Here is a 24,574-nt window from a genome sequence, read left to right on the forward strand (position 1 = left end):
CCTCCAGCCGGGAGAGGTGGCGCTTCCTGCCCCGTCTCCCGCGGCCTCCGTTTCTGCAGAGTGTCACTGCGCTGGCTGCTTCACAGGCTTCTGTGGGAGTGGGTTTTTCTAGAGTGTGGCAGAAATAAGGCCAAGGCCAGGTGTCGGGAGATGGCTCTTGCAGTCGATGTGCCTGGAAGGGGGAAAGGCGAAACGAGTTTTCTCAGGGGGTAGCTTCTGCTGAGGTGAGAGGGTAGAGATTTAGATTTGAATAGGATTGCCCTGTTCTTTGTGCCTCATTATAGGAAACTTCTCCTGGGTGATTCCACTGCTAGTTAACAGTTCTAAAGATGTGCCTCTTGTCAACCAATTAGGAACTTTTTAGTTTGACATCTGTTGCTGCGGGCTTCAGGTGACTGCTTCCTGACTAGGAATGGGAAATGAGGTGGGGGGGTATTTAATATTCAGGTAGACGAGCTAAGAGCTTAGGTGGTTAGCATCCCTCTTCTAGGACCAAAGTGCCTGCACAGTTGGGGAAAATCAGAGATTGCTAATTAAACTCTGATTTTACAGGTAAAACTGAGGCCCAGACATAGGGAGTGACAGTGCCAGATATACACAGCGCCTCAGAGGCTGGTTACTTTCTTAAACACAATATCTGATTTACTGCCAAACCCCATGCCTAAGTCTTCATTAAGTCTCTAATAAGTAAATCTTTAAAATCTTCCATGTCCTTTCTTCAGGCTTCCCTCCGACTGCCAGTCTTTTTTTGAAGTTAGTTATAATGATACATTTGCAACTCTTGCGTGTACAGGTGCTCTTTTTAGGTGTTTGGGGGTGAGTTCGTGGCTTTCTTATAAATCTCTGTCAATGAGTGCACAAATGGAATTCATCTGAGAGCAAACCGGCTGGACATCAGGGAGTACTGATTGAGTCACATGTCATGATGAAAGGCTGAATTCGGGGACGGCATTAGCATTCCCAAAGGGTAAGGCATGAGGGTCAGAGGCAGATCACCCGCAGTTTGTTTCAAGGTGTTGTGGAGTCATTATTTCTGAAAGGGATTCTGTTTCATTCTCACAGGCTTGGGCAGGAATTCAGTTCCAAGTAACTGGTGTGTTGCGCGAACTCTTAGCTGTTGCAGAAAGTGGAACCGGAAAAAAGCACTAGTGCCTTTGCTACCAGCCTCCTGTCCCCACCCTACTCCTGAAGGCCACTGAGCTCTGGAATCTCTGAAAGCCAGCATGTACTTGAAAATGGTTAAGGAGAAGATGATTATTTATCTTGTAAAAGAGTCTAGCAGAGAAACTTCTTAAATAACAGCACCAAAAATCCAACTCAGGCTGACTAACTCATTTTATGTAGACATTGGCAGTGTTCTGTGGATTCAGTAAGATCTACCGTACTTGCAACCACTCCTCCCTTTGACATCTCTGCTTTTTTTCTGGATGGAGTAAAAGTTGAGAATAATATAAAGAAAAATGTTGGGGTGGGAAAGGACATGTGCCAGGGGTCAGAAGACCTGGTGGCCTTGGCCAGGCCATTTCCTCACCCTGGAGGGCTTCATTTTACTCCTCTGGAAAGTGAGATTGGGGCCCTGGGCTTGTGCTAGTGACTGCTAAACTCTCCGCAGCTAAGATTCTGTGATCCCAGTGTGCTGCCTTGAAGTCTCCCTGCCAGAGCTTCAGGAAGCCTGCTCTGCCTGTGGTTCTCCCACCAAGTCCGTCACTCTGTGGCCTTAAGGAGCAGTATAGTCTCCAAGTTTCCATGCCAGCCTGGCTCACACAAAGGCTAGCTTCCTCTCAAAGTAGAGTGTGCTTTGGTGTGCTTGCCTCCTGGAAGAAAACATGTCCAGTAGCATATACATCGACTAGATGGGATTCTTTGGAGCAGTGGCACGTGCTGTGTTTAAAGGTTCTTTGACAGTTGAATCTGGCAAACCCATCCCAATGTGTAACCATGTGAGTGGTGGCATTTACTGGTCTGAGTCCCCCTTAGGTATGGGGGACTGCCTATGTTGATTCACCAGCATTTATTGAGTACCTGCTGTCTACAAGACACCATCGGAGTATAAACTTAAAGCTGCTCATGACCCACTAATCCAACCACATGAACGTGATCATTCATCTAAGTAAATAAACAGTTTGTATGATTTTCTTCATGAAAAGGGCTGAATTAATTGATGCTGATTTCCTGCCAACTTACTTGTATCTCTAAGGATTTAAGGAATAGACTGAAATTCAGAAGTCTCTCTAGAACATTTGTGCAACATCTGTTTCAGTGTCAACAACTTACACAGGCTTTCAGTTTTTGCAGGGTCTGGAATGGTTCCTCCAGCCAACCCTGGAAGAGTCTCCACATCCTCGCCTCTGTTGCCCCCTCACTAACTAGTGTGCCTCTAGCCTGCATTAGAAAATCCACAGTAGCATTTACCTGCTTTTCTTTGGCTCTACCTTGTGACAGCTTCCATATCTCTTTCCACTTCTCTTTGTGGATCAGATGTGAGGTAATGGAAGAATTATAAATTGGCACATGGAAATAAAGTTTTTCAGGTATTGTCAAAGTAAAAATAGGATGTCCCACATGCCATGACCACAGTCCCAGCTTTCCTCTTCCCAGGGCAGTACATTCCAGCCCGCTGTCAGATCACAACCCCTGCAGGTCTTGTCTGAAAATGTCATATCGCTCCCTGCTTCAAAAACCATGAGGGGCTCTGACTTGTCTGAAGGAAAATCTAAGCTGTTCTCATGCCCCTGGCCCCTGAGTTTCTCATTATGCTCCGTAAGGGTGTTCATTGCCACCCTGCGGACACTGTGGACCCCAGGTCTCCTCAGTCACCCCGCCATCCTCTCTGGAAGCTCTGAGTCTTAGCTCTCCCTGCCATCTGGAATGTTTCCTGTCTGCCTACAAATCCTCCTTTGGTCAGGACTCTTCACACCGACCATCCTACTTGCAGGAATCTCTTCTTTACTGAATCTGTGCCACTTATTGTCTATCCCACTCGTGGAGACTTGGTAGCACCCTGCCAGCTGCATGGGCGTGTTCTCTTCATGGGTGTCCTGTGCTGTAGTTCAGTAGTGAGCGCCTAGAGGTGATGGCTGCTCTCCAGTGCTGTGCAGCGGACAGAGCCCCGTCATGGGGCAGGTGCCTGTTGCTGTCTCCAGAGAACCGCCGGCTCTGACTTTGCTTTCCTTTCCATCAGGTAAGGCACCTTTATATCTGCGATTTCCACAAAAATTTCATCCAGAGTGTTCGAAACAAAAGGAAGAGGAAGACAAGCGACGATGGTGGAGATTCCCCTGAGCACGACACTGACATTCCTGAGGTAAGGCTCAACAAAGGCAGCAGGAGAAAACTGAAAGGGTCACTTCTACACTGATCTCTCCTCTGGCCTGGCCTGCTTTTTGTGCTCTGGAGTCATTTTAGTCCCCTTTGTTTTGCTTTTTTGGTTTATTTGAAAAGTGAATCATTGGATCTGAGAGTGAAAAGCTTGGAAAGCAACTGGTGTGACTGCCCATCATCTTACAGATGGGCACAGAGATGCGTGTTTGGAGGCTGGTCTGGTTCCCTTCCCTATACCACACTGTCTCTCTCCACAAGGTCCTGACAGATTCTTCAGTACAACCACCATGTCACATTTTTAAAAACTGTGTTTTTGCCTTTAAATGTAGAGACTGGACCAAAAACTATTTGTACATCCTAAAGTTATTGAAATTAAAAAAAAATTTTTTTTTAATTAAAAATAAATAAGTAAAGATAGAGAAGACTGAGTGTGTGTGGTTTGGGGGAAACCTCTTGCCCTGCTTTTTCTGGTGTAAGATGAAGGTGTAAGTTGTCAGCTCCCACCAGCTCTGGTTCCCTGGAGCTCTGGTTCCCTGAAGCTCTGATTCCTTGACTCCTGGCTTGGTTCATTCCCAAGGATCCATTGAGTCGGAGTCTCATTCTGTCACCCAGGCTGGAGTGCAGTGGCACGCTCATGGCCACCACAGCCTCAACCTGCTGGGCTCAGGTGATCCTTCTGCCTCAGCCTTCCAAGTAGCTGGAGCCATTGGCATGTTCTGTCCCGCCCAGCAAATTTTTGGCTTTACTGTAGAGATGAGGTCTCACCATGTTGCTCTGGCCAGTCTCGAACCTCTGAGCTCAGGCAGTCCTCTGGCCTCCACCTCCCAAAGTGCTAGGGTTACAGGCATGAGCCATGGCCCCCAGCTAGGGTCCATTTCACAAATCGGTTCTACTGGGCTGGGCTTTCTCAACCCTGGCACTATTGACATTAAGACCAGATAATTTCTTGTTGTGGAGACTGTCCTGTGCATTGTAGAATATTTAGCAGCATCCCTGGATTCTACTCCTCAGATGCTCGTCACACCACCTCCCCCGAGTCATGACATCAAAAGATCTCTTTAGGCATTGCCACACATCCTTTGGTAGACAAAATAGTTCCGTGTTGAGAACCCCTACACAAGACCTCAGCTGCTCAAACCAGAAGGCTGTCTTCCCTCAAGGTGCCAGTGTCTACTAAGTGAGGCTTCAGGAAGGAATATTGGATTTTCTTTCTCCCTAAATTGTTTTCACTTAAGACTCAGCAAAAGAAGAACCGTTTATAGTGTACATTGAATATTTGACACATGAATATTTCATAAGGCAACCGCCTGTTAGCACTCAGAGTGAAAATGACTGTGTAGGAATAGAAGGAGTAGGCGGGCCTTTGTCTGCAGATGTGGAGGAAACCTTTGAAAATCCAGCCTTTTCCTTGGCCCCTCCCTACGTCCCCTTTTCCGACACTGGTTTGCCATCACTTGCTGTTGCCTCTAGCCTTGTTATTATCTTATAAAGAAATGGATGTATTCAACTTCCAAATGCTTTTCGCCAAGAAAGAAAAAGGATTTGAGGAGTGTTTTGGGAGGAATGGAGGACCCTGGCCCTCGCACGATCACGCATTTGTGTTTAAGTGCTCTCTACCTGCCTGGAGCAAGAACATCTCTTTTAGAGGCAGGAAAGATAGCCCAACCTGCTGGGCCTTCAGGATGTCTTGAGTGGGCAGCTCTCTTCTGTTTCTCTGTTGGAAAAAAGTGGGGTCCCTTGCTCTCTGTTACCTAGTCCTCTGCCGAGACCCCAACCCTAACCTGCGTGTGTGCCTCACTACAGCAGCTCACACACTTCCTCGTAGTATTGTTAAGGATTCTGACACCTGCAGGCTGAACCGGGCGAGAACTCGCTGAGGACAGTTCTTTCCACCGTCCTCCTCGAACCCCTCTCCAGCCTGCCACTCGTTCCGACATGTCTTCCTCCAGACTGTCCTCTGGTGTTGGCCTCTGCTCTCTCCTTGACGTCCCCCTGGCATCATCCCCTCTAGAGCTCAGCATCACCACCTCATTGCTGACCATCGCCATAGCATCTCCCTCTGTATCCCCCACCAGCCTTCCCCTTGCCCACAGCCACCCCGGTCCGTCCCCTGAAACACCACCCTCTCTGTTCAGCTCCTCTTCTTTAGACATGCTGCCTCCCGTCTGGCCATTTGCACCCATCCGATTGCCTGTGACCCCAACCAGCCTGCTTATCTCTCTGCTTTCTGTGCTTCTGATCTCCTTCCTCTGTTCCTCACTGTCCTCCTAGACCCCCCCTCTGTAGCTTAGGTCCTCTCCACCAGCCTTCCAAGATCAGCCTGCCCCAGCCAGAGCTCTTTCTCCACTGTTACTTATGCCCTCCCCAGCCTCACCCCTACCTGGTGAAGTGCTAGGTGCATAATGGGATCTCGGTGAGACCTGGTTGTTCAGGTGGCAGATAACATGTTTCTCTCTTCTCCCTAGGTCGATCTGTTCCAGCTGCAGGTGAACACTCTACGGCGTTACAAACGACACTACAAATTGCAGACCAGACCAGGCTTCAATAAGGCCCAGCTAGCAGAAGTAGGTAGATGAGATTGCCCTCTCAAGACAAAGCCAGCACTGCTTCTGCTGGTGACCCTGATCCTCCCTTACTGCTGTGTGTGTCTGCTGACTGTATTCTCCTTCAGAGTTCTGGAAGCAACTCTCTATTCCTCGTCTGCGTAATTTAGAATTCCTCAGCTTTAGACCTGGAAGGGTCCCAGTTCCAGAAAAGAAGCCACAGCCTGAACAGAGGACGGGACACAGCAAGTGGATAGTAGAATTGGTCTGAGACCCCAGGACTCCTGAGCCCAAGTCCTGATTATTCTTTTGTTTGTTCATTTGCATCAGTTTTGCAAGACTCTTTATAGATTAGATCCTTTCTGCATATCAGGTGTGTCAGATCAGTCCTCTCCAAACCTTCCTAATGTTCTGCAGGAGTTGTTTCTTTGTTTGTTTTTTCCTTGACTCCTTCTACTCTGGTGTCAGCAATAGTGTTTATCATCAAAATGGCACCCAAGAAAGTTTTCTCCTGTCCAGAGCTATTAACACAGTTCAGAGGGAAATGCTCCATTGACCACATTTGAATGTACTACATCCTGGCTTGATGCTTCCGTCCTTAGCATTAGTGTGATGTTCTCATTCCCTCTTTTATTAATGAAAATTTGGACAGTGGAGAAAAGAAAAATACAAGTCTACCATCCAGAGATAACCACTCTTTATTTCTAATTCTCTGTCTTCTTTTATCTGTTTAGCTACTGCATTCCACTTCTCTGATTTCCTTAAAGGCTCACAGCCTGATCTGATCCATCATTTTTTTCTAAACTTCTCCATCACCAGTGTTTGGAGGAAACACAGGAACACACAAGCCCCTCTTACTTTCAGATAACAGTACCCACTTGCCAGTACTCACCCCAGGCGGAAAGGACAGGTCAAGGTGGGGCAAGAGGAGACCTGCATTCTCAGGACTCATAAAATACAGCAAGATAGCAGGAATATGTAGTGAATGATGAGTTTTCCTCCCAATCCAATGTGTCTTTGAAGAGGCAGTTTTGTACTAGTTAGAGAAATTCTTGGGTTCGGACACTTGCATCTGCTCATTGGCTGTTCATTGGATGCCGTCTTTAAAGGACACATTTCGGCCCCGTTCCAAGGCCTGAGAGGCTTGGTAGCAGCTAGCGACCAGTCAGAGCAGTCCTGATCTTTTCCACCACAGGAAACCACGAAGCTGTGCAGTGATGGATGGTTGAGCTAGAACTGCCCTTGATAGTGCTGGAGGTTAAAGAGCCGCGTGGGAAGCCTGGAAACCCCCCAGCCCCCACCCCCGAGGAAGGGCACTCTGAGCTCTGCAGGCTGCAGGAAGGCCCTCGGTGGTCCTCACTCCCCCGTGGTGGTCCTCAATCTCCCGTAGCACGGGCAGCCACTCCTGTGCGCCCTCTCTGGCGTAGCTTAGAATTTGCGTCCCAGTTTCTGCATGATTTAAGGGACTGTGTTTCTCCCCCCCCATAGACTGTCAGCCGACACTTCAGGAACATCCCTGTGAATGAGAAGGAGACCCTCGCCTACTTCATCTACATGGTAAAGAGCAACAGGAGCAGACTGGACCAGAAGGCGGAGGGCAGCAAGCAGCTCGAGTGAGGACGGGGCACAACTTACGGGAGCCAAGTGTCAGGCTCAGTGCACAGGTGACATCTGCTACACTTCAGCTCAGAAGGACTGTCAAATTTTATTGTAAATAAAAAGTTTGAATGATGAATACTGTAAATCTTTTGGTCAGGAGGATTATATTCTGATGATTCAGCATGTGTATAGAAAGACTTTCCTTGACGATAACTTCTGGACTGAAAAAAGCAGGACCATAAAAAGAATGAAAGGAAATCTATATGGCAGCATTCAGTAAAGTATTAAGTCAGTGTGTGCTAAGAAATACTTTGGTAGTCATATAGTCAGCTCATGATGCCAAGCTGCCACATTAAGGCGAGCACGGGATAGTAGTCCGGCCGCCACTGACAGCAGGGCATGTGAGCAGTCTGAGTCTGGACATGCATGTGCCTACTGGGGGCCCAGAGACCCCGCCTGTTTTGTTGTATACTTTGTTGTTTGTCATCAGATCTGCTTGATGCCAGGCCCCCTCATGTGCCCTGTGCTTGTACACAGTAGGCACTCAGTCAGTATTTACCAGCTAATTGAGCTGTCACTTCACTAGCAGTGCCAGCCTTGTGTCACCTGCTTTGCACCTCTGGTTACTGAGACCTCGGCCATTTCTGTTGCTTACTACCCAACTGCTAGAGTGTGGAGGAGATGGGATGTACAGCAAGGAGATTCCAGATCAAACGAGAGTTCAGGACAGCTGTATGTGTTTGTCAGGGTTCTAGAAACACGGATACAGAGCCCCTCACAGAATACACAGTCCTTGCACACCCTTCTGTGCTTTACTCTTGGGGATGAAGTCGCACCTTATGACTGCAGCCAAGCTTCCAGGCAGTCAGTGCTTTGACAGACAGATGTTGCATGGCTTGGGGCTGAGGTTTTTAGGAGTATCAATCCTTAGTTCACAGCCACCGTGAAGGCTGCCGAGGACCCCGTAGCTTCTGCTCCAGCCCAACTGTGGGACTGGAAGTCTGGCTGGCCTTGATCCACCATGATCAGGCCAGTAGCAGGTCATGAGTTTGGGCAACAAAGGTCAATGCCATCAGATGCTCATTTTTGTGAGCAATTTGCTTCCCTCTTAGGGAGAAAGATTGCTAAAGTATTACCTGATTTTTTTGTTGTTCAAAAAGTTGGATTCTTTGATCTAATTATATCAGAGCCAAAGTATCTTATGAAAACAAAGCTTTATATCAAAAAATACACTTTTTCAAAATTCTCTAATCAATGTGAAGAGGGACAGAGGGAATGGGTAGGAGGGTGGGAGAAAAAGAGAAAAAAAGGATTTGGGTTCTTATTTATGACCATCTTGACGTATATTATGGTCAAAGGTGTCATTTTCCTACTCAGTTTAAATTCTGAGTTATTTCTTAAGCCTTAAATAATAAAGGAGCAATGGACAGCCTGTCCGGGCAAGGGTCCCCAGATGGCTTAATCTGAACCCTCATCACAGAGGAGTCAGAGCTGAGCTCCACTGAGCAGGGTGGTGGAGTATCCGGGGTCTTGGTTCTGTGAGCAGAGAGCGCCATTCTTTCTGTGGAATGGGACAGGGCCACCATGCTCACTAAAACGCGTCAGAGTGTGCCATTGCAGCAAATCTCGTACCCGTGTTCAAAATGCATGCCTAGCAGATTGCAGCCCTTTAAATTAAATGTGTGTAAATGAATGTACATAGAATATACTCTGGACTGCGAGGGGATCCTATTTTGATACACCTCCTGGCTGTGGATTGCACGTCAGGGTGCTCTGTGGGTGTTTTCAGTCATTCGGATTCAGTGTGTACGTAGAGACAACCTCCCTCCTTAAAGCTGGAGGGTGTTGATTGAGGCACCAAAAAGGTTCGTCAGGGGCTAGGGTTTGGGGGCAGCTGGGGCCTGCAAGTTGAGGCATCGCTAGCCTGCTCCATGAAATGTCCACGTCTTACCAAGGAGGAAAGTGTATCTTCCTGATACGTAAGCCAAAATTGTGGGTGTGTAGGTCATGCCAGTGTTTCTTTAACAGCAAGTCTGTTTTCCCAGTTGAGAGAGACAGCAGTACATTTCTGCACAAGAATATGTGGTGTTAGGCTCCATCTGCTCCAGTGTGTCTGGAAGAATGCTTTTGTTCCAGAGTGAAACCTGGGGAAACTTGCTGCCTTCAGCCAGACGCTGTGCGCTTGGTCCCCTGTTGTCTGTCTCTAAGAGGGTGCTTTGGGAAAGTGGTGTTTGTGGGTATCTTTTTAACCTTTCATAACAGGTCAGGTGAGAGGCAAGACCAAGCTATTTGAACTTATGTTTTTCTTATGCCCAGAAATCTGCTCTTTCATCAAACCACTAAACCACTTGCCTTAGCCTCTTCTGCAGTTTCTGGTGGCTTTGTGTCTGGGCAGGAGACCTCTGCCTGTGCGGAATGCCAGGCCCCCACGGCAGCAGGATCTGGCCTCAGGGAGCGGCAGGGTCTGGGAAAGCAGTGTCGCCTGTGTTGCCTGTGTCTACACTACCTGGCAAGGCCCCCCCACGCTGCCTACGTCTCCAACCCAGCAGGGCCCCTTGCACTGCCTGTGTCTATACCACCCAGCAGGGCCTCCCACTGGGCCATACCTCTACACCACCCAGCAGGGCCCCCTGAGCTGCCTGGGACTACACCACCCAGCAGGGCCTCCGGCGCTTCCCTCCATCTGTGACGTTGCTGCTTTGCCTTTTCTCCTCGGTGCTCCTGGCAAAACTGGAGTTGGAAATTCAGAACGACATGTCTTCTCCTTCAAGAGCACAGGTCCTGCCTCGTTTCCGCCTGGCACAGTTCTTTCACACGCCCTGAAGGCGGTCACTTAGAAACATCCATATCCTGCCATCCGTGTCATTTGCTTTTAAGATTTCTAAAAAACAAATGGACGGACTTCTTACTTCCAGGAACAAACTCTTAGGTTGGCACCAGCATGTGAAAAAGATCATAGCTGAATCTCATGAAAGATTGAAAACCAAAGGCTTCAAGACCAGTGTTGTAAAATGAAGAGGAATTTTACATATGTGTTACAGCTGCCAAGTTGTTAGATGTTCCTGTCACAGCTAGATGGTCACTGCCAGCCTTTCAGAGAGCAGATAGCAACAATTGTTTGCAGCTGGAATGTCACATCTAACCTTGGCGTATAGGCTTTTTATTTGGGGGGAATTTTTTGTTAATATGCAGGACAGCTGCCTGGCGGAAGGGAGGGTGGGAGAAGGAACTTCCTCTAGGGGCCTTGCCTATTGAAGCGGGTTATCTGGATTGTGGGTCCCAGGGGAGCAGCTTCATGGAAACCGTCTGAAGGCTTTCAGTCATTCCAGTGACAGAGCCCACCAGTTGGGAAAGGGCCTCGATGTCAGCCAGCCTGGTCTCCACATGGGTGCTGATATTCTACCTATACCCATCCCACCAAGGGGTTGAGCGGTCTGGACTTAAACCCCTCTGAGGACAGAGAACTCACTACCTCCTGGAGAAGCCTGTTCCATCTTTGTGAATCTCTGGCTTTTCTATGTTCTCTGTGATTTCTGTCTTAGTCTCTGCCCCACGGGGGCCACGTGGGACAAGTATTCTTGGCAAAGGACCTAATTGCTGGCACTGTCCCAGAGCACAGCGCTTGTCTTTTGGAAAGGAGCAGCTGGGACAGAGGCACTCTGGTGTCCTGACTTTCTTCCCCGGAGTATTGGTCTGCTTAGTTCCTTGTTGGAGAAGATTGAAGAAACCCCATCAGGCCGGTTATGCTTGTGTGCTCTTGCTGAAACAGGGGGAGTGGGGAGGGGGAGGAGGGGAGGTTATCGCCTAAACCCAATCTCAGGCAGATGAGGTCAGGTTCCATGCTGATCTCACAAAAACTGATGCTCACCACACCACGTAGGAAAAACTGCAGCTAGAAGATTTTAAGATAATATTGCTTTGTGTGGAGTAACTTCCATGGACACCGGGGCTTATGCCCTCGATTTCTGTAAGGACTTCTCCCAGTTTTTATTGGGAGCACAAAGCTTAAGGACTTGGGGGCAGGGTACTCTGTGTCTCAGTGTAAGAGAAGTGCCCTGTGTCCACACTGGAAAGTCCTTTAATGTTGCTGTTGTCCAGACATCCATTTTTAGAGAAACTAAAATTCAGGTAGATGTGCCTGAGTTCACATGGCATTATCAAAACTGAGCTCTTGGCCCCTTGACCCGTCCAGTGCTCTCCACGTTCTGTCTTGTAGGACAGCTCTACTCCAGCCCAAAGTAAGCTGCCCTCGGCTTCTTGAGACCTTGTAACTAAGCAGATTCCCAAGAAGTCCTGGCCCTCAGGGACTGTGAACCAACCTGCAGAACTCCAGGTGGAGGGAAATGGTTAGGCCAGTTGAGTTTGCAAAACACATGGGGCAGGGGGGAACAGATCTAGCCTGTCATTTAAGAACAGAGCTCAAAAGCCCCAGTGGGAGGTGCACTGTTGTCCTGGAATGTAAATTCTCATGAAGTGGGCAGGCCTGTGATCTCTGGTCAGATCCCGCTTCCTGGCGATCCTGAAGGTTGTGTCATTCGGCCCTGGCTCCAGGTTTCTGTTACCCAGCTGGTCCGGCTGAAGGGCAGGTGAGCTGACAGGGTCCTGGGGGACACGGTGCTTCAGGGTGCCTTCTCACTCCTTCTGCTGTAACTGACTGTTTCCAAGTTGAGGGTGGGAAGGAGAAGGTCCCAAGTGGAATTCAGCCCGCAGCAAGGAGAGCCCTGTTCCTGAGGCAGCTATGTCCGCAGTAGGCATCTCATCTAGCCTGTCTCTTCTGACACAGACCCTCATGCTGCCTCCACTCATTGAGCACATTTGCCAGTGACGGGAAGGGAGAGGACCCCCTTGTTACCGTGTTATATTTCTCATCTGCTATGCTCATCGGAGTGTATTTTGGGATATATGGGTTGTTTTTTTTCCCCATTTTGTAACTGCCTTATTGAAAAGTAAGTGCCCTTCCATTCCAGGCGTCCTCATATTGTACTTGTTTCCTGCCAAATTGGGGGGATTGTTTGTATTTTAATTTTGTAATCTATGGCTCTGTACTGTTGAAAGGCTCTCCATCCTGTGGGGTCTCCTTCATATGCATTGACTTTCCATGTTGCAATATCACAGATGGGATGGCCCGACTTTTGCTCTCAATAAACAATCTGAATGAGTAAGAGACACTCTGGCTTTCTATTGAGAATTCAGACGCTCTGACTTCCATACTTGGCCCCTGGCTGTGTGTTACAGTGACTGATGACAGTGGTCTGTCCTCCCAGCTCCCACCGAGTGAGTTTAGAAACCAGCAGATGAGGCCGGGCTTAGTGGCTCAGCCTGTAATCCCAAGCTTTGGAGGCCAAGGTGAGTGGATTGCCTGAGCCCGCGGGTTCGAGACCCACCTGGGCAACTTGGCAAGACCTCATCTCTACAATAAATCAAAAAATTAGCCGGGCGTGGTAGCGCGTACCTGTAGTTCCAGCTACTTGGAAGGCTGAGGCGGAAGGATCACCGGAGCCCAGCAGGTCGAGGCTGCGGTGGCCGGGAGCGTGCCACTGCACTCTAGCCTGGGCGACAGAGTGAGACTCCAACTCAAAAAATAAAAATAAAAAAGAAACCAGCAGATGAGTTCCAGGTTTCAGTCCCTTGCTGCCACTCACTCACTGGGGAGAGGTCAACTGGGTCCAGCCACCCAAGGCTGGGCCTGCCTTCCATGTCATGTGGCAGGTACCTGGGCAAAGAGTTGGCTCGCAGGGGCTATGGTTATCCATCTATAAGATGGGGTGCATGCTGAAAGGCTTGCAGAGGCCAACTGCAGCCTAGACAGCTTAGGTTCCCACCAAGATCAGCTGCTGCCCTGTGGGAGTGCCAGCCCTGCCAGCCCTGTGTGGCTGGGTCTTGTGATTTAGCCAGAGGAGCTGGAAATCCACACCTTTATGTCAATACCCTCACATTTAAATGTCTCACAGACTTAATAACAGAGTGCAGGCCAGGCTTGGTGGCTCAGCCTATAATCCCAGCACTTTGGGAGGCCGAGGCGAGTGGATTGCTGAGCCTGCAGGTTCGAGACCAGCCTGGGCAACATGGTGAGACCTCATCTCTACAATAAATCAATATGGTGAGACCTCATCTCTACAATAAATCAAAACTAGCTGGGCGTGGTAGTGCGTGCCTGTAGTTCCAGCTACTTGGAAGGCTAAGGTGGAAGGATCGCCAGAGCCCAGCAGGTCAAAGCTGCAGTGGCCGGGAGTGTGCCACTGCACTCCAGTCTGGGTGACAGAGTAAGACTCCAACTCAAAAAAAAAAAAAAAAAAAGAGTGCAGACTAGAGTTTCTTTAACTCCAGTAGAGCCTTGCTATTTAAAGTTGGTCCAGGCAAGACACAGTGGCTCACGCCCATAATCCCAACACTATGGGAGATTGAGGTGGGAGGCTTGAGGCCAGGAGTTTGAGACCAACCTGGGCAACATAGCGACACCACCCCCCTTCCATGTGTACAAAAAAAAAAATTAACCAGGCTTGATGGTGCATGTCTGTGGTTCTAGCTACTCAGGAGCCTGAGACAGGAGGATAGCTTGGGCCAAGGAGGTCAAGGCTGCAGTGAGCTATGATTGTACCACTGAGCTCCGGTGAGGGCAACAGAGTGAGACCTTGTCTCTTATAATAATAATAATAAATAAATAAAAGGTAAGTTGACCGGCCAGGCACCCACTGAGTCAGGCAATGCCTGCCATAATTCCCCAGGCAAGTCGCTGCACCTCACAGTTTGAGAAACCAGGGAGGGCTATGTGACTGCCTTCCTGACGGAGGCCCCCAAAGCCCGGTGGGACAAAGCCCCTGGCCAGCTTCATGGGCTGGGAAAGCGCAGAGGGAAGCCCCAGGCTTGGGTCTGCCATTTAGAGTCTGTCACAAATGCCCCTGTCCCACACCTGTGTCCTCAGCAGAATGAAAAGGAAGAAATGTAATACATATTTTTCCTTATCTTCTTAGTTAAATAGGTGCAATATGTCCTAGCTCTAAAACTGTAAACTTTGTCGGTATTATAAAGGGGCAGATCCTCCCCTCTTCCTCCTCCTCCTCCTCCCCTCCTCCCTTCCCCTCCCCTCCTTCTCCATTCCCACTCACTCCCCTGTAAGGGGTGCAGAGGGCAACTTTCAGGAGATGTCTGTGAGGGCAGGGAGCCCGCTTGCCAGGTTGTTGCTGAAGGACACCCTCACTGACGGGTCCCTGAGTTGGTTTCCTTTAGAAAGCAAACGAAGCTCCAGCTTGCCTACCATGTCCTCTTGTACTGGAGACACAAATACACCACTTTGTCCGTGCCTGGCCAGCCGCCCCTGCCCTTTTACACCGCATCTCCCCTCTAAGGGCAGCTGCTGTCCTCAGACCCATCCCCGAGCTGTGCAGAAGCGCTTTGTCCCCAAACTTCCCCCAAATAGCTGACCCCCTGCTGGAGTAAGCATCCCCTGAGAATCCAGACACAGGTCTGAAGGGAAGGAAGAACCCCACGTTCCTGTCCCGGCAAAGGAGAGTGTCAGGGGGAGCCAGACACTTTTTTTGCAAGAGAGCTTTAGAGTATTGATCATCTGAGGCCCCGTGTTTATGATAGTGACACTTGCCGCCCCCACTCCTAGGAGAATCCCCCAAGAACTCTGCTGCAATGCCGGTTCCCGGGTCCCGAGGCCAGATCTTCAGGTTCAGAGACTAAATCCTAGTAATATGATTTTTTAAATTTCTCTGGGTAAGGTTAAACTCAAAGTTGAGAAACACTGATCTTGTCCAAAGGTTTCCCAACCCCAGTCCAGAGATAAACAACTTTGGCATCATCTAAACATTGGCTTAAAGTCCCCCTTTGCCTAGGTGTGGTGGCACTTGCCTGTAATCCCAGAGCTTTGGGGGGCCGAGGGGGAAGGATTGCCTGAGGCCAGGAGTTCCAGACCAGCCTGGGCAACATAGTGAGACCCTGTCTCTACAAAAAATTAAAAATTAGCTCAGTATGGTGGCACACACCTAATAGTTCCAGCTACCAGGGAGGCTGAGGCAGGAGGATTGCTTGAGCCCAGGAGGTCGAGGCTTCAGTGAGCCATGATGGCACCTCTGCACTCCAGCCTGGGCGACACAGAGTAAGACCCCATCTCTTAACAAAAAACAAACAAAAAGTTCCCAGAGATCTACTAAATGAGAAGTGAAGCCCAGGAGACTATGCTACAAAATGCCCTCCAGAGGTCAGGAAAGTAGCTGCATTCAACATCAAGCGGCTCAGAGGTGTCAGAGCCTGTGACGTCTACAGCCACAAAGACACTATTTTTATTCTTGTTCTTTTTTTTTTTTTTTTTTTTTTTTTTTTAGTTAGGGTCTCACTCTGTCACCCAGGCTGGAATGCAATGACATGATTGATCACGGCTCACCACAGCCTCGACCTCCTAGGCACAGGCAGTCCTTCCGCCTCAGCCTCCCGAGTGGCTGGCACTAGAGGCACATGCCACCATGCCCGGCTAATCTTTTGTAATTTTTGTAGAGCCAAGGCCTCGCTACGTTGCCCAGGCTGGCCTTGAACTCTTGGGCTCAAGTGATCCTCCCATCTCGGTCTCCCAAAGCACTGGGATTACAGGTATGAGCCACCGCACCTGGCCAAAGACACTATTGAGACAAATCACACTAATGCATGATCTTCGTTCTGGATGAAATCAGAATGAAAACACTCCACAGTTCCCAGCACAAGACCTAGCATGGAGGAGGATGCCATAAATGTCTGGGGCTGAGTCTTCTGTTCAGGAGACTGTTTTTTAGTCTACAAGGATCTTCCACATCCAGGAATAACAGAGTGCCCGGCAGACAGCGTGAAGATAGTTTCACGTGCATTAATTCATTTAATCTCACTATAATCATTAAAGCAGGAACTGTTACCGCCTGTGTTTATGGAGGTGTAAATGTAGTCTTGGGGAAGTTGAGGAACTTGCCCAAGTAACAGTGAAACCTAAGGGCACTCCCGGGATTGGATCCAAGGCTCTTCTGGCTCCAGGGACACGACTGTCAAGTTCACCTTCAAAGAACTGAGTGCCAAGCTCTGAAGCAGTGCAGCCACAACAGCCCCTGGTCCCAGGCAACTGGATTTACTAAACTTTAATGAGGGATTCCGAGAAGTCACTAAGACTCTAGTTAGGAAATTTAATAGGGTTTAATGGAGGTTAACAAGGTACATCCAACCTTCTAGCCAGGTTTTAACTTACCGGAGCTGAACAGAGATTAACAAGCCTGGGAGGTGTAAAGGCACCTGCATGATTTAATGGGGTTAATGAAACTGTCAGAGGTTGGCTGAGAGGGACGGGGCCAGAGCACGTGCTGTTAACAGTCAATCCGGTGAGGTCAACAGACATTTATTAAACAGCTGAAGCCCGCCCTGCCCTGCCCTGGGCACTGCAGGGGTGGCAAGTAAAAAAAGGCCACAACCAACACACCAACCATGATTAGGCCTGGCTGGTGGGTTGTAGAATGAATTTGATTTTCTCCTTTGTGCTTTCTTTTCTTTTCTTTTCTTTTCTTTTCTTTTCTTTTCTTTTCTTTTCTTTTGAGTTGGAGTCTCACTCTCGCCCAGACTGGCTCCCAGCCACCGCAGCCTCGACCTGCTGGGCTCCAGCGATCCTTCCGCCTCAGCCTTCCAAGCTGGAACTACAGGCACACGCTACCACGCCCGGCTAATTTTTTGATTTATTGTAGAGATGAGGTCTCGCCAAGTTGCCCAGGCGGATCTTGAACCTGCAGGCTCAGGCAATCCACTCACCTCAGCCTCCCAAAGTGCTGGGATTACAGGCTGAGCCACCGAGTCCGGTCTCTTTTCTTTTTAAAGACAGGATCTTGCTCTGTCACCCAGGCTGGAGCACAATGGCGAGGTTGTAGCTCACTGCGGCCTCGAACTCCTGGACTCAAGCGATCCTTCTGCTTCAGGCCCCCAAGGAGTTGGAACTACAGGTGGACACACACCCGACTAATTTTTTATTTTTAATTTATAGAGATGAAGTCTCACTATGTTGCCCAGGTTGGTCTCGAACCCCTGGCTTCAAGCAATCCTTCTGCCTTAGCCTCCCAAAGTGCTAGATTACCACTGTACCTGGCCTTTGTGCTTTCTTGATATTGTCTAAACTGTTTTTAACAGGCATGAATCATTTTCACCATAACTGTAAAATAGCAACACAGTTTTTTTCAAGTGTCCTCAAATCACTTTTTACCTGGTGGCCTAGTTTATAGTACATATTCCCGAAATGTATAGAAAATCGTAAGATAAGTAAAAGCAATGACAACAATGCAACCTCATATCTAGGCAGGCACTTCAGCGTTGTAAAGACGGCGTCCCATGATCTCCGTGGGTTTTTGCCACACACTATGAATTAGTGATATCCAAGGTCACCCTGGGGGTGTGGAAGCCGAAGCAAATCCTCATCTTCTGCTTCAGGAATTGGTACCATTTTGTCACTGAGCACGTACCATGTGACGGGCCCAGTGTTCAGCACTTTCCATGCCTTGGCAGCCCCATGGGGTGCGCAAACAGAAGGGTGAGAGGGCTTGTCCAAGGCCCCCCAGGACGTGGTGGGGACGACAGTCGAACACAGGTCCCAGCGTCCATGCCGCCTGCTATTTGGGCAAGACAGTATTTCTTTTCTTTTTCTTTTTTTAATCAACTTTACAATGTATATATTTAAGGAGAAAATACAGCACTCTGGGTAGTTGTAGCGTTAAGATCATGGACTGGGAAGAAAAAAAGCCAGTGCAGGAAATTGAAGGAGAGAGGTGTGAGAGAAACCACCGAGTCCTGCCCCTTCACCCAGAGCAGTGGAGCAGAGGTTTCGTGGGACAACCCGCATGTGTGTCCAGGGAGCACAGAGGATCCTCGAAGTGTCAGTCGTGGACGAAGGAAAGGCCTTATTCAAGATAGGAATCAGAAATAGCTCAGCCCATCTTGCTGGGCTTTCTTGGTCTGGTAGTTAGATAATGTCAAGGCCTGGTTTTCGAGAGGCAGACTTCGAAATACTCGCAAGTGAACGTAAACATGGCCACCGATGTGAACCTTGATGAAATAGATGTTCCTGTGACCAGCTGGCTCTTGAAGGACATCGCCTTAAAGAAAGGGAACGTCTTATTTTCCTTCTTTTCAAGTTAGGACGTCACCAGGTCAGCAATGTGCTGGATCTCGTCCATGGCGGACTGCGTGCTGGTGGGTGCCCCGCGGATCATCTGGGTAGCAATGAAAGGAAAACAGCAAGGGGACTTGGAGGGAAGGGACCAGACTCAGCGAGAGGCACGAGCTGGGGAGGTGACCTGCGGGACACGCTGGCCCAGTGAACCCGCGGTGGCTCCTGAAGACAGTATTTTAAGGAGTGTTGTTCAGAGCAGTGAAGACCTAAAAACAGCCCGTATGTTAAATTACAGGGGACTGGAGTTTGTTTTTTCAGAGACAAGGTCTCGTTGTCACCCAGGCTGGAGTGCAGTAGCACAATCATAGCTCACTGCAGCCTCGACTTCCTGGGCTCCAGTGATTCTCCTGCCTCAGCCTCCCAAGTAACTGGAACTACAGGTGCCACCACCACTCCCGACTAATTTTATTTGTTTTTTTCCCGTAGATACAGGGTCTTGCTATGTTGCCTCGGCTGGTCTCAAACTCCTGGGCTCAAGCCATCTTCCCACCTTGGCCTCCTGAGTTTCTGGGACTGCAGGTCACCGTGTCTGGCTAATGTTTTTAAATTATTTTTTTATAGAGACAGGATCTCACTGTGTTGACTAAGCTGGTCTCAGACTCCTGGCCTCAAGCAATCCTCCTGCCTCGCCTTCCTGTAGCACTGGTATTACAGGTGTGAATCACTGCATGTGGCCATGGTTTTAAAATGTTATACATATGTCACAATTGTGAAATAAGATTTAATGACAAGCTGGGCTCGGTGGCTCAGCCTGTAATCCCGCGCCTTTGGGAGGCTGAGGTGAGTGGATTGCCTGAGCCCGCGGGTTCGAGACCCGCCCGGGCAGCGAGACCTCATCTCTACAATAAATCAAAAAATCAGCCGGGCGTGGTAGCGCATGCCTGTAATTCCGGCTACTTGGAAAGGCTGAGGTGGAAGGATCGCCAGAGCCCAGCAGGTCGAGGCTGCGGTGGCCGGGAGCGGCCACTGCACTCCAGTCTGGGCGACAGAGTGAGACACACACACACAAAAAAGATTTAATGACAGAAAGACACACATGCATATCAGCTTATAAAGCATATATATATATATATATTCACTTGTATATTCTATGAGTATTTGTATGTATACTGTAATATGCATATATATACACACGTTATATATGTGTGTCTATACATACATACTTGTGTCTGTGACTGTGGCTATATTTACAGGCATATCAAAGCATCTACTTACCAACTCCATGTCTAGCCACACTCTGTGTGATTCAGAGGAAGGGGAGATAGGAAGGAAAGGGCATTCTGAAAACCGAGAGAGCTTCCTGGAAGAAGAGAAAGACCTTGCAAGGAAGACCTGAGCAAGACCTTGAAGAAATAGGTTTGAGGAGATGGCAGTGAGGGCAAGTCCAGGCCGACACGAGGAATGGGGAGCAGAAAGCCTTAAGCCAGAATGAGGAGCTTGAGCTTTGGAGGCCCCGAACCTATTATTAAAAACCAAACCAGGCTGGGCACAGTGGTGCACGCCAGGAATCCCAGCACTTTGGGAGACCGCGGTGGGAGGGTTGCTTGAGCACAGGAGTTTGAGACCAACCTGGGCAACATAGCAAGACCCCATGTCTGCAAAAAAAAGAAAGAAAAAATAATCAGGTGTGGTGGCACACGCCGGCAGTCCCAGCAACTCAAGAGGCTGAGATGGGAGGATGGCTTGAGCCCAGGAGTCGGAGGCTGCAGTGAGCCTTGATCGCACCACTGCACTCCAGCCTGGGACAGAGCGAGACCCTGTCTCTACAAACAAACAGTGAAATACAGTCATAAAAATGTGTGTGCCGTATGCCAGCTGTGTGTGCTGTATGGACCTTGGGGATTTCAGAACAGTTCGGACTCAAGAGTAGAAAGCAGTCATGCCACTGCTGAGATCCTAGTTCTGTGCCCACCCTGCTTCCGAGGAAGGAGCCGGGCATGATGGTTCTGGAAGCCTCAGAGAAGCCAATGAGGCTTAGCAGATGTAATGAGCTTAATTAAGCTAAGACCACTAATGAGACTTTCCGGGGGCTCCTGGTCATGAACAAGATTGCGCTCTGCTAAGTGAGCGGTGGTAAAGCACCTGCCCGCCCAGACCCTCTCCTGCCCACGTGAGGGGGGCGTGGCGTGGACCAGGCTTCAGGGAGAGCCATCGGGCAGCTGGGTGGGGACTACCTGGGCGGGGCTCAGCCTCTATCACAGCCACAAGTGGCTGCCAGAAGGTGAAACTGTGTCTAGTGATGCTTAGGGACGCTCAAAGAATCAGGATTGAGGGAGGCTAGGCCTCCTCCCAGCCTGCCTCCTGAAGCTTCTCTAAACTAGATGAAGTTGAACTTGGCTGAGTCCATTCAAGCAGTTCCATGGAGGCTCCTTCCTCCTCATCTTGTCTCTTGTTACCAACATTTTCAAATGCATGCTATTCCCATTTCTATCTAGGAATATTTCCAAAGCTGGATAGGGAAAGATGGTCAGGTTGGCAGACCATGCGGAAATCTAGTTATTATCTTGTAAGCATCTGCTAGGAAGTAGACACCATGCTAGAATATGTCTAGGGTTAAAATCTCCACACAAACCTGCCAAGAAGCTATTATTCCTCATTTTCAGATGAGAAAATTAAGCTCAGAGAGGTAGGGTGACTCACCCAGGTGAGCTGTGATCAGATCTGTGTCAGTCTGACTCCCCCATGCGCCATGCAACCTCCACCACAGAGAGAAGACGTAGACCATGCTGGGGAGATGGAAGAGCCATGAACGCTACCAAAATAACTCAGAATCCCAGCAACCGGGCTGTCTGGTGCCGTGGGAAACTGCCTTCTGCATGTGGTTAGCCCTTGCAGTGGTGACAGGAGGGTTTTGAGTCACCAAGAGAGAGGGAAGTTTTGTTCAGTGGCTTCTATTCGAAGGAACAGGAAAATGTGTGATGCATGTTAGACTTGACACAGTAAGGAAACACAGACCCCTGCCCCCAAGGTGCCTTCAGGAAAGACCTAAGAGATTTGGATGGCAGAACCCCAGTGCCTCCAGGACTCCTGGTTCCATGAACTTGCTGTGTCCTTTCTCTGCACTCCTGAGCTGCCAGAGAAAATTAAAGACTCGGGCTCTGGGCCCACCTTGCGTGGAGGAGTCTGTGGTTCTCGCTGGTTTCTCTGCACTGAGAGTGCAAAGGAGGGAGCATGGCCGCCAGGTGGCGCCCTCCCCATGGTCGGTGGCAGCCCCAGACCCCGTGGGCCGGCTCTGGGGGTACTGGGGGTACAATCCTGTGATTGGCGAATGCTGTGATTCATACCATTGTAAAAAATCCTAGACAGTCAATGCTAAAAGGGACTTAGATGTTTGGTCCCACCCCCTCGTTTGTACAGATGACACTGAGGTCCAGGGCGGTCGAGGAAGTGTCCAAGATAGCACAGCAAAGTGAACCCCTTCTCTTGATTTCTAGGATTCTACCCTCAGCCAAGAGCCTGGTTCCAGGGGGCTGGGACACTGGGATACTCCCTTCCTCCTCCTTGTCATGCTCTGTTGCTTTCAAAGCAGGCCCCGCCTCTATCCCAACTCACATCCGTGTGTACACACACACACACACACACACACACACATACACACACACACACACACACACACACCCCCGCCAGGCTAAGAGCTCAGCAAACATCATCTAATCATTACTGGATTACTGGTCCTCACAACGGGAGGGTTTCTGGGAGCAATCCTGTTTTCCCTTTGACAGAACAGTGCACTGGGGCTCAGAGAGGTTTAAAAACCTGCCCGATGCCACACTGCTCATGTAACCACCTCATCTGGTGGTGAGTGCAGGCCTGGAGGATAGTCTAGACCTCCCTCTTGACCTTGACCAGGTCTCTTGTGCTTTACAAGTGTTCTCTATGGTTCAAAACACTTTCAGAGACCTTTTCCCATGTTTAGCCTGACAAGAGCCTGTGGGGGAGAAGAAGGGTTTTGTGAGTCCATCTCAGGGATTAGAAACTGAGGCCCAAGGAGTTGGTTGGCCCAGGGTCATGTGACTCATAATAGACTTGGGTCTGGAGTTGGGGGTGGGGGAACACGCCAAAGGACATGCCACATCTCACCACCCAACTACAGCCCCTCTGATGTCCCTGGGAGTCATGGAACTCCAGGGCTAAAATCGCAGGTTTGGGAGCTGGATGGGTTTGGCCCTGCCACGTAATCATTAAGTGACTGAATAAATGGCTTACCCTCTGTGTCCGTTAGAAGGACGTGAGCCCAATTGTGTTGAGAACTGCTGCCAAATACACAGTAAATGGTCAGTAACATTACATTAACATCCATCACTGATATAATGAATTGAAGCCCTATGTTTAATACTCCTGCTCCCCAGGCCTTTGGACCTGCATTGTCCAGGGTGGTAGCCACTAGCTGTTTGTGGCTATTAAGTACTTGAAATGTGGTCCCAACTAAGATGCGCTTTAAATATAAAATATACCTCTCACCCAATTTTGAAGGCATAGTATATTGAAGGAAAAAAAGAACGTAAGTGATCTCATTAATACTTTTTAGACTGATTTCAGATTCTATTTTGAGGCTAGGCTTGGTGGCTCACACCTGCCAACCCAGCACTTTGGAAGACTGAGGCAGGTGGATTGCTTGAGCCCAGGAGTTTTGAGACCAGTCTAGGCAACATAGTGAGACCTGGTCTCTACCAAGAAAAAAAAAAATTTTTTTTTTAATTACACAGGCGTAGGCGGGCTCGGTGGCTCAGCCTGTAATCCCACACTTTGGGAGGCTGAGGTGAGTGGATTACCTGAGCCCACGAGTCCGAGACCCACCTGGGCAACTTGGTGAGACCTCATCTCTACCATAAATCCAAAAAATTAGCCGGGCATGGTAGCGCACGCCTGTAGTTCCAGCTACTTGGAAGGCTGAGGCGGAAGGATCGCCGGAGCCCAGCAGGTCGAGGCCGCGGTGGCCAGGAGTGTGCCACTGCTCTCCAGTCTGGGCGACAGAGTGAGACTCCAACTCAAAAAATAAAAATAAAAATAAATTACACAGGCGTGGTCATGCACACCTGTAGTCCTAGCTATCTGGGAGGCTGAGGCAGAAGGATCACCTGAGCCCAGGAGGTTGAGGCTGAGGTGAGCTGAGATCACGTCACTGTACTCCAGCCTGAGTGACAGTGAGACTCTGATTCTAAAAAAAAAAAAAAAAAAGCAAGAAATTATATTTTGGATATATTGAGTTAAAATATATATATATTATTATTAGAAATAGTTTTGCCTATTTCTTTTCATGTTTGTAAAGTGGCTGCTAGAAAATTTTTAATGACATGTGTGACTCACATTTATGGCTTGGGTTATATTTCCACCAAAGTCAGTGGAATGCAGCACTGCCTCCAACGGCCTCAGAAGGTCAGCGCCTGCAGCCTGCCCACCCATCAGCTGACCTTAGTGATGCACAATATAAGAGCTTCCAACCTGGGCTCCACTCACTGGCTGTCTTGCTTCTCCAAAACAAGCAAACAAATCAAAATAAACCCTTGACACCTCACAAGGCTGTTGTGAGGATTAAATAAAATAATAAAAATAGCTCTACCATGGGCCACATGTGAAGTTCTTATTTCAAGCCTTACATACCCCAGGAAGCAGACGCCGTGATCTCTCTAGTTTTGTCAGTAGGGAAATGGAGGTTCAGAAATGTTTAGTAACTCTTGGCCAGGGCATTGTTCTAGAGCCTGCACTAGACATAGGGATCAAGTAAACAAATGGAAGCATACAACTCTCCCTGTGACCTTGGGCAAGTCCTTCTCCTTTGTGAGCCTCAGTTTCCAAACCCTCTGTGAAATGAGGGAGATGGCCTCTGAGGTCTCAGTATTATGAGGTGCTCTGGGCATTTCCGTGATCTTAAGACTCCAAGACTCCTCCAAGGTCCGATGCTCTCGGTTGTCCATTCTGTGGGGATAAATGTATATTTCTGTTT

The 24,574-nt window shown here is 49.0% G+C and overlaps 1 protein-coding gene across 1 annotated transcript; it reads left to right on the plus strand.

Annotated features, from left to right (window-relative positions):
* The first annotated feature begins 2,682 nt into the window (after positions 1-2,682).
* LOC103249826 (SAP30 like) lies at positions 2,683-7,716 on the plus strand. The gene is made up of 4 exons (XM_021707717.1): positions 2,683-2,760; positions 3,182-3,304; positions 5,787-5,885; positions 7,353-7,716. Exons 1-4 carry the CDS (start codon positions 2,683-2,685, stop codon positions 7,479-7,481), a joined length of 429 nt encoding a protein of 142 aa, XP_021563392.1. The 3' UTR covers positions 7,482-7,716.
* Positions 7,717-24,574: the final 16,858 nt, after the last annotated feature.

This window comes from Carlito syrichta, unplaced genomic scaffold (assembly GCF_000164805.1).
Source record: "Carlito syrichta isolate Samal-C Ts95f unplaced genomic scaffold, Tarsius_syrichta-2.0.1 Scaffold123509, whole genome shotgun sequence".
NCBI classification, from domain to species: domain Eukaryota; kingdom Metazoa; phylum Chordata; class Mammalia; order Primates; family Tarsiidae; genus Carlito; species Carlito syrichta.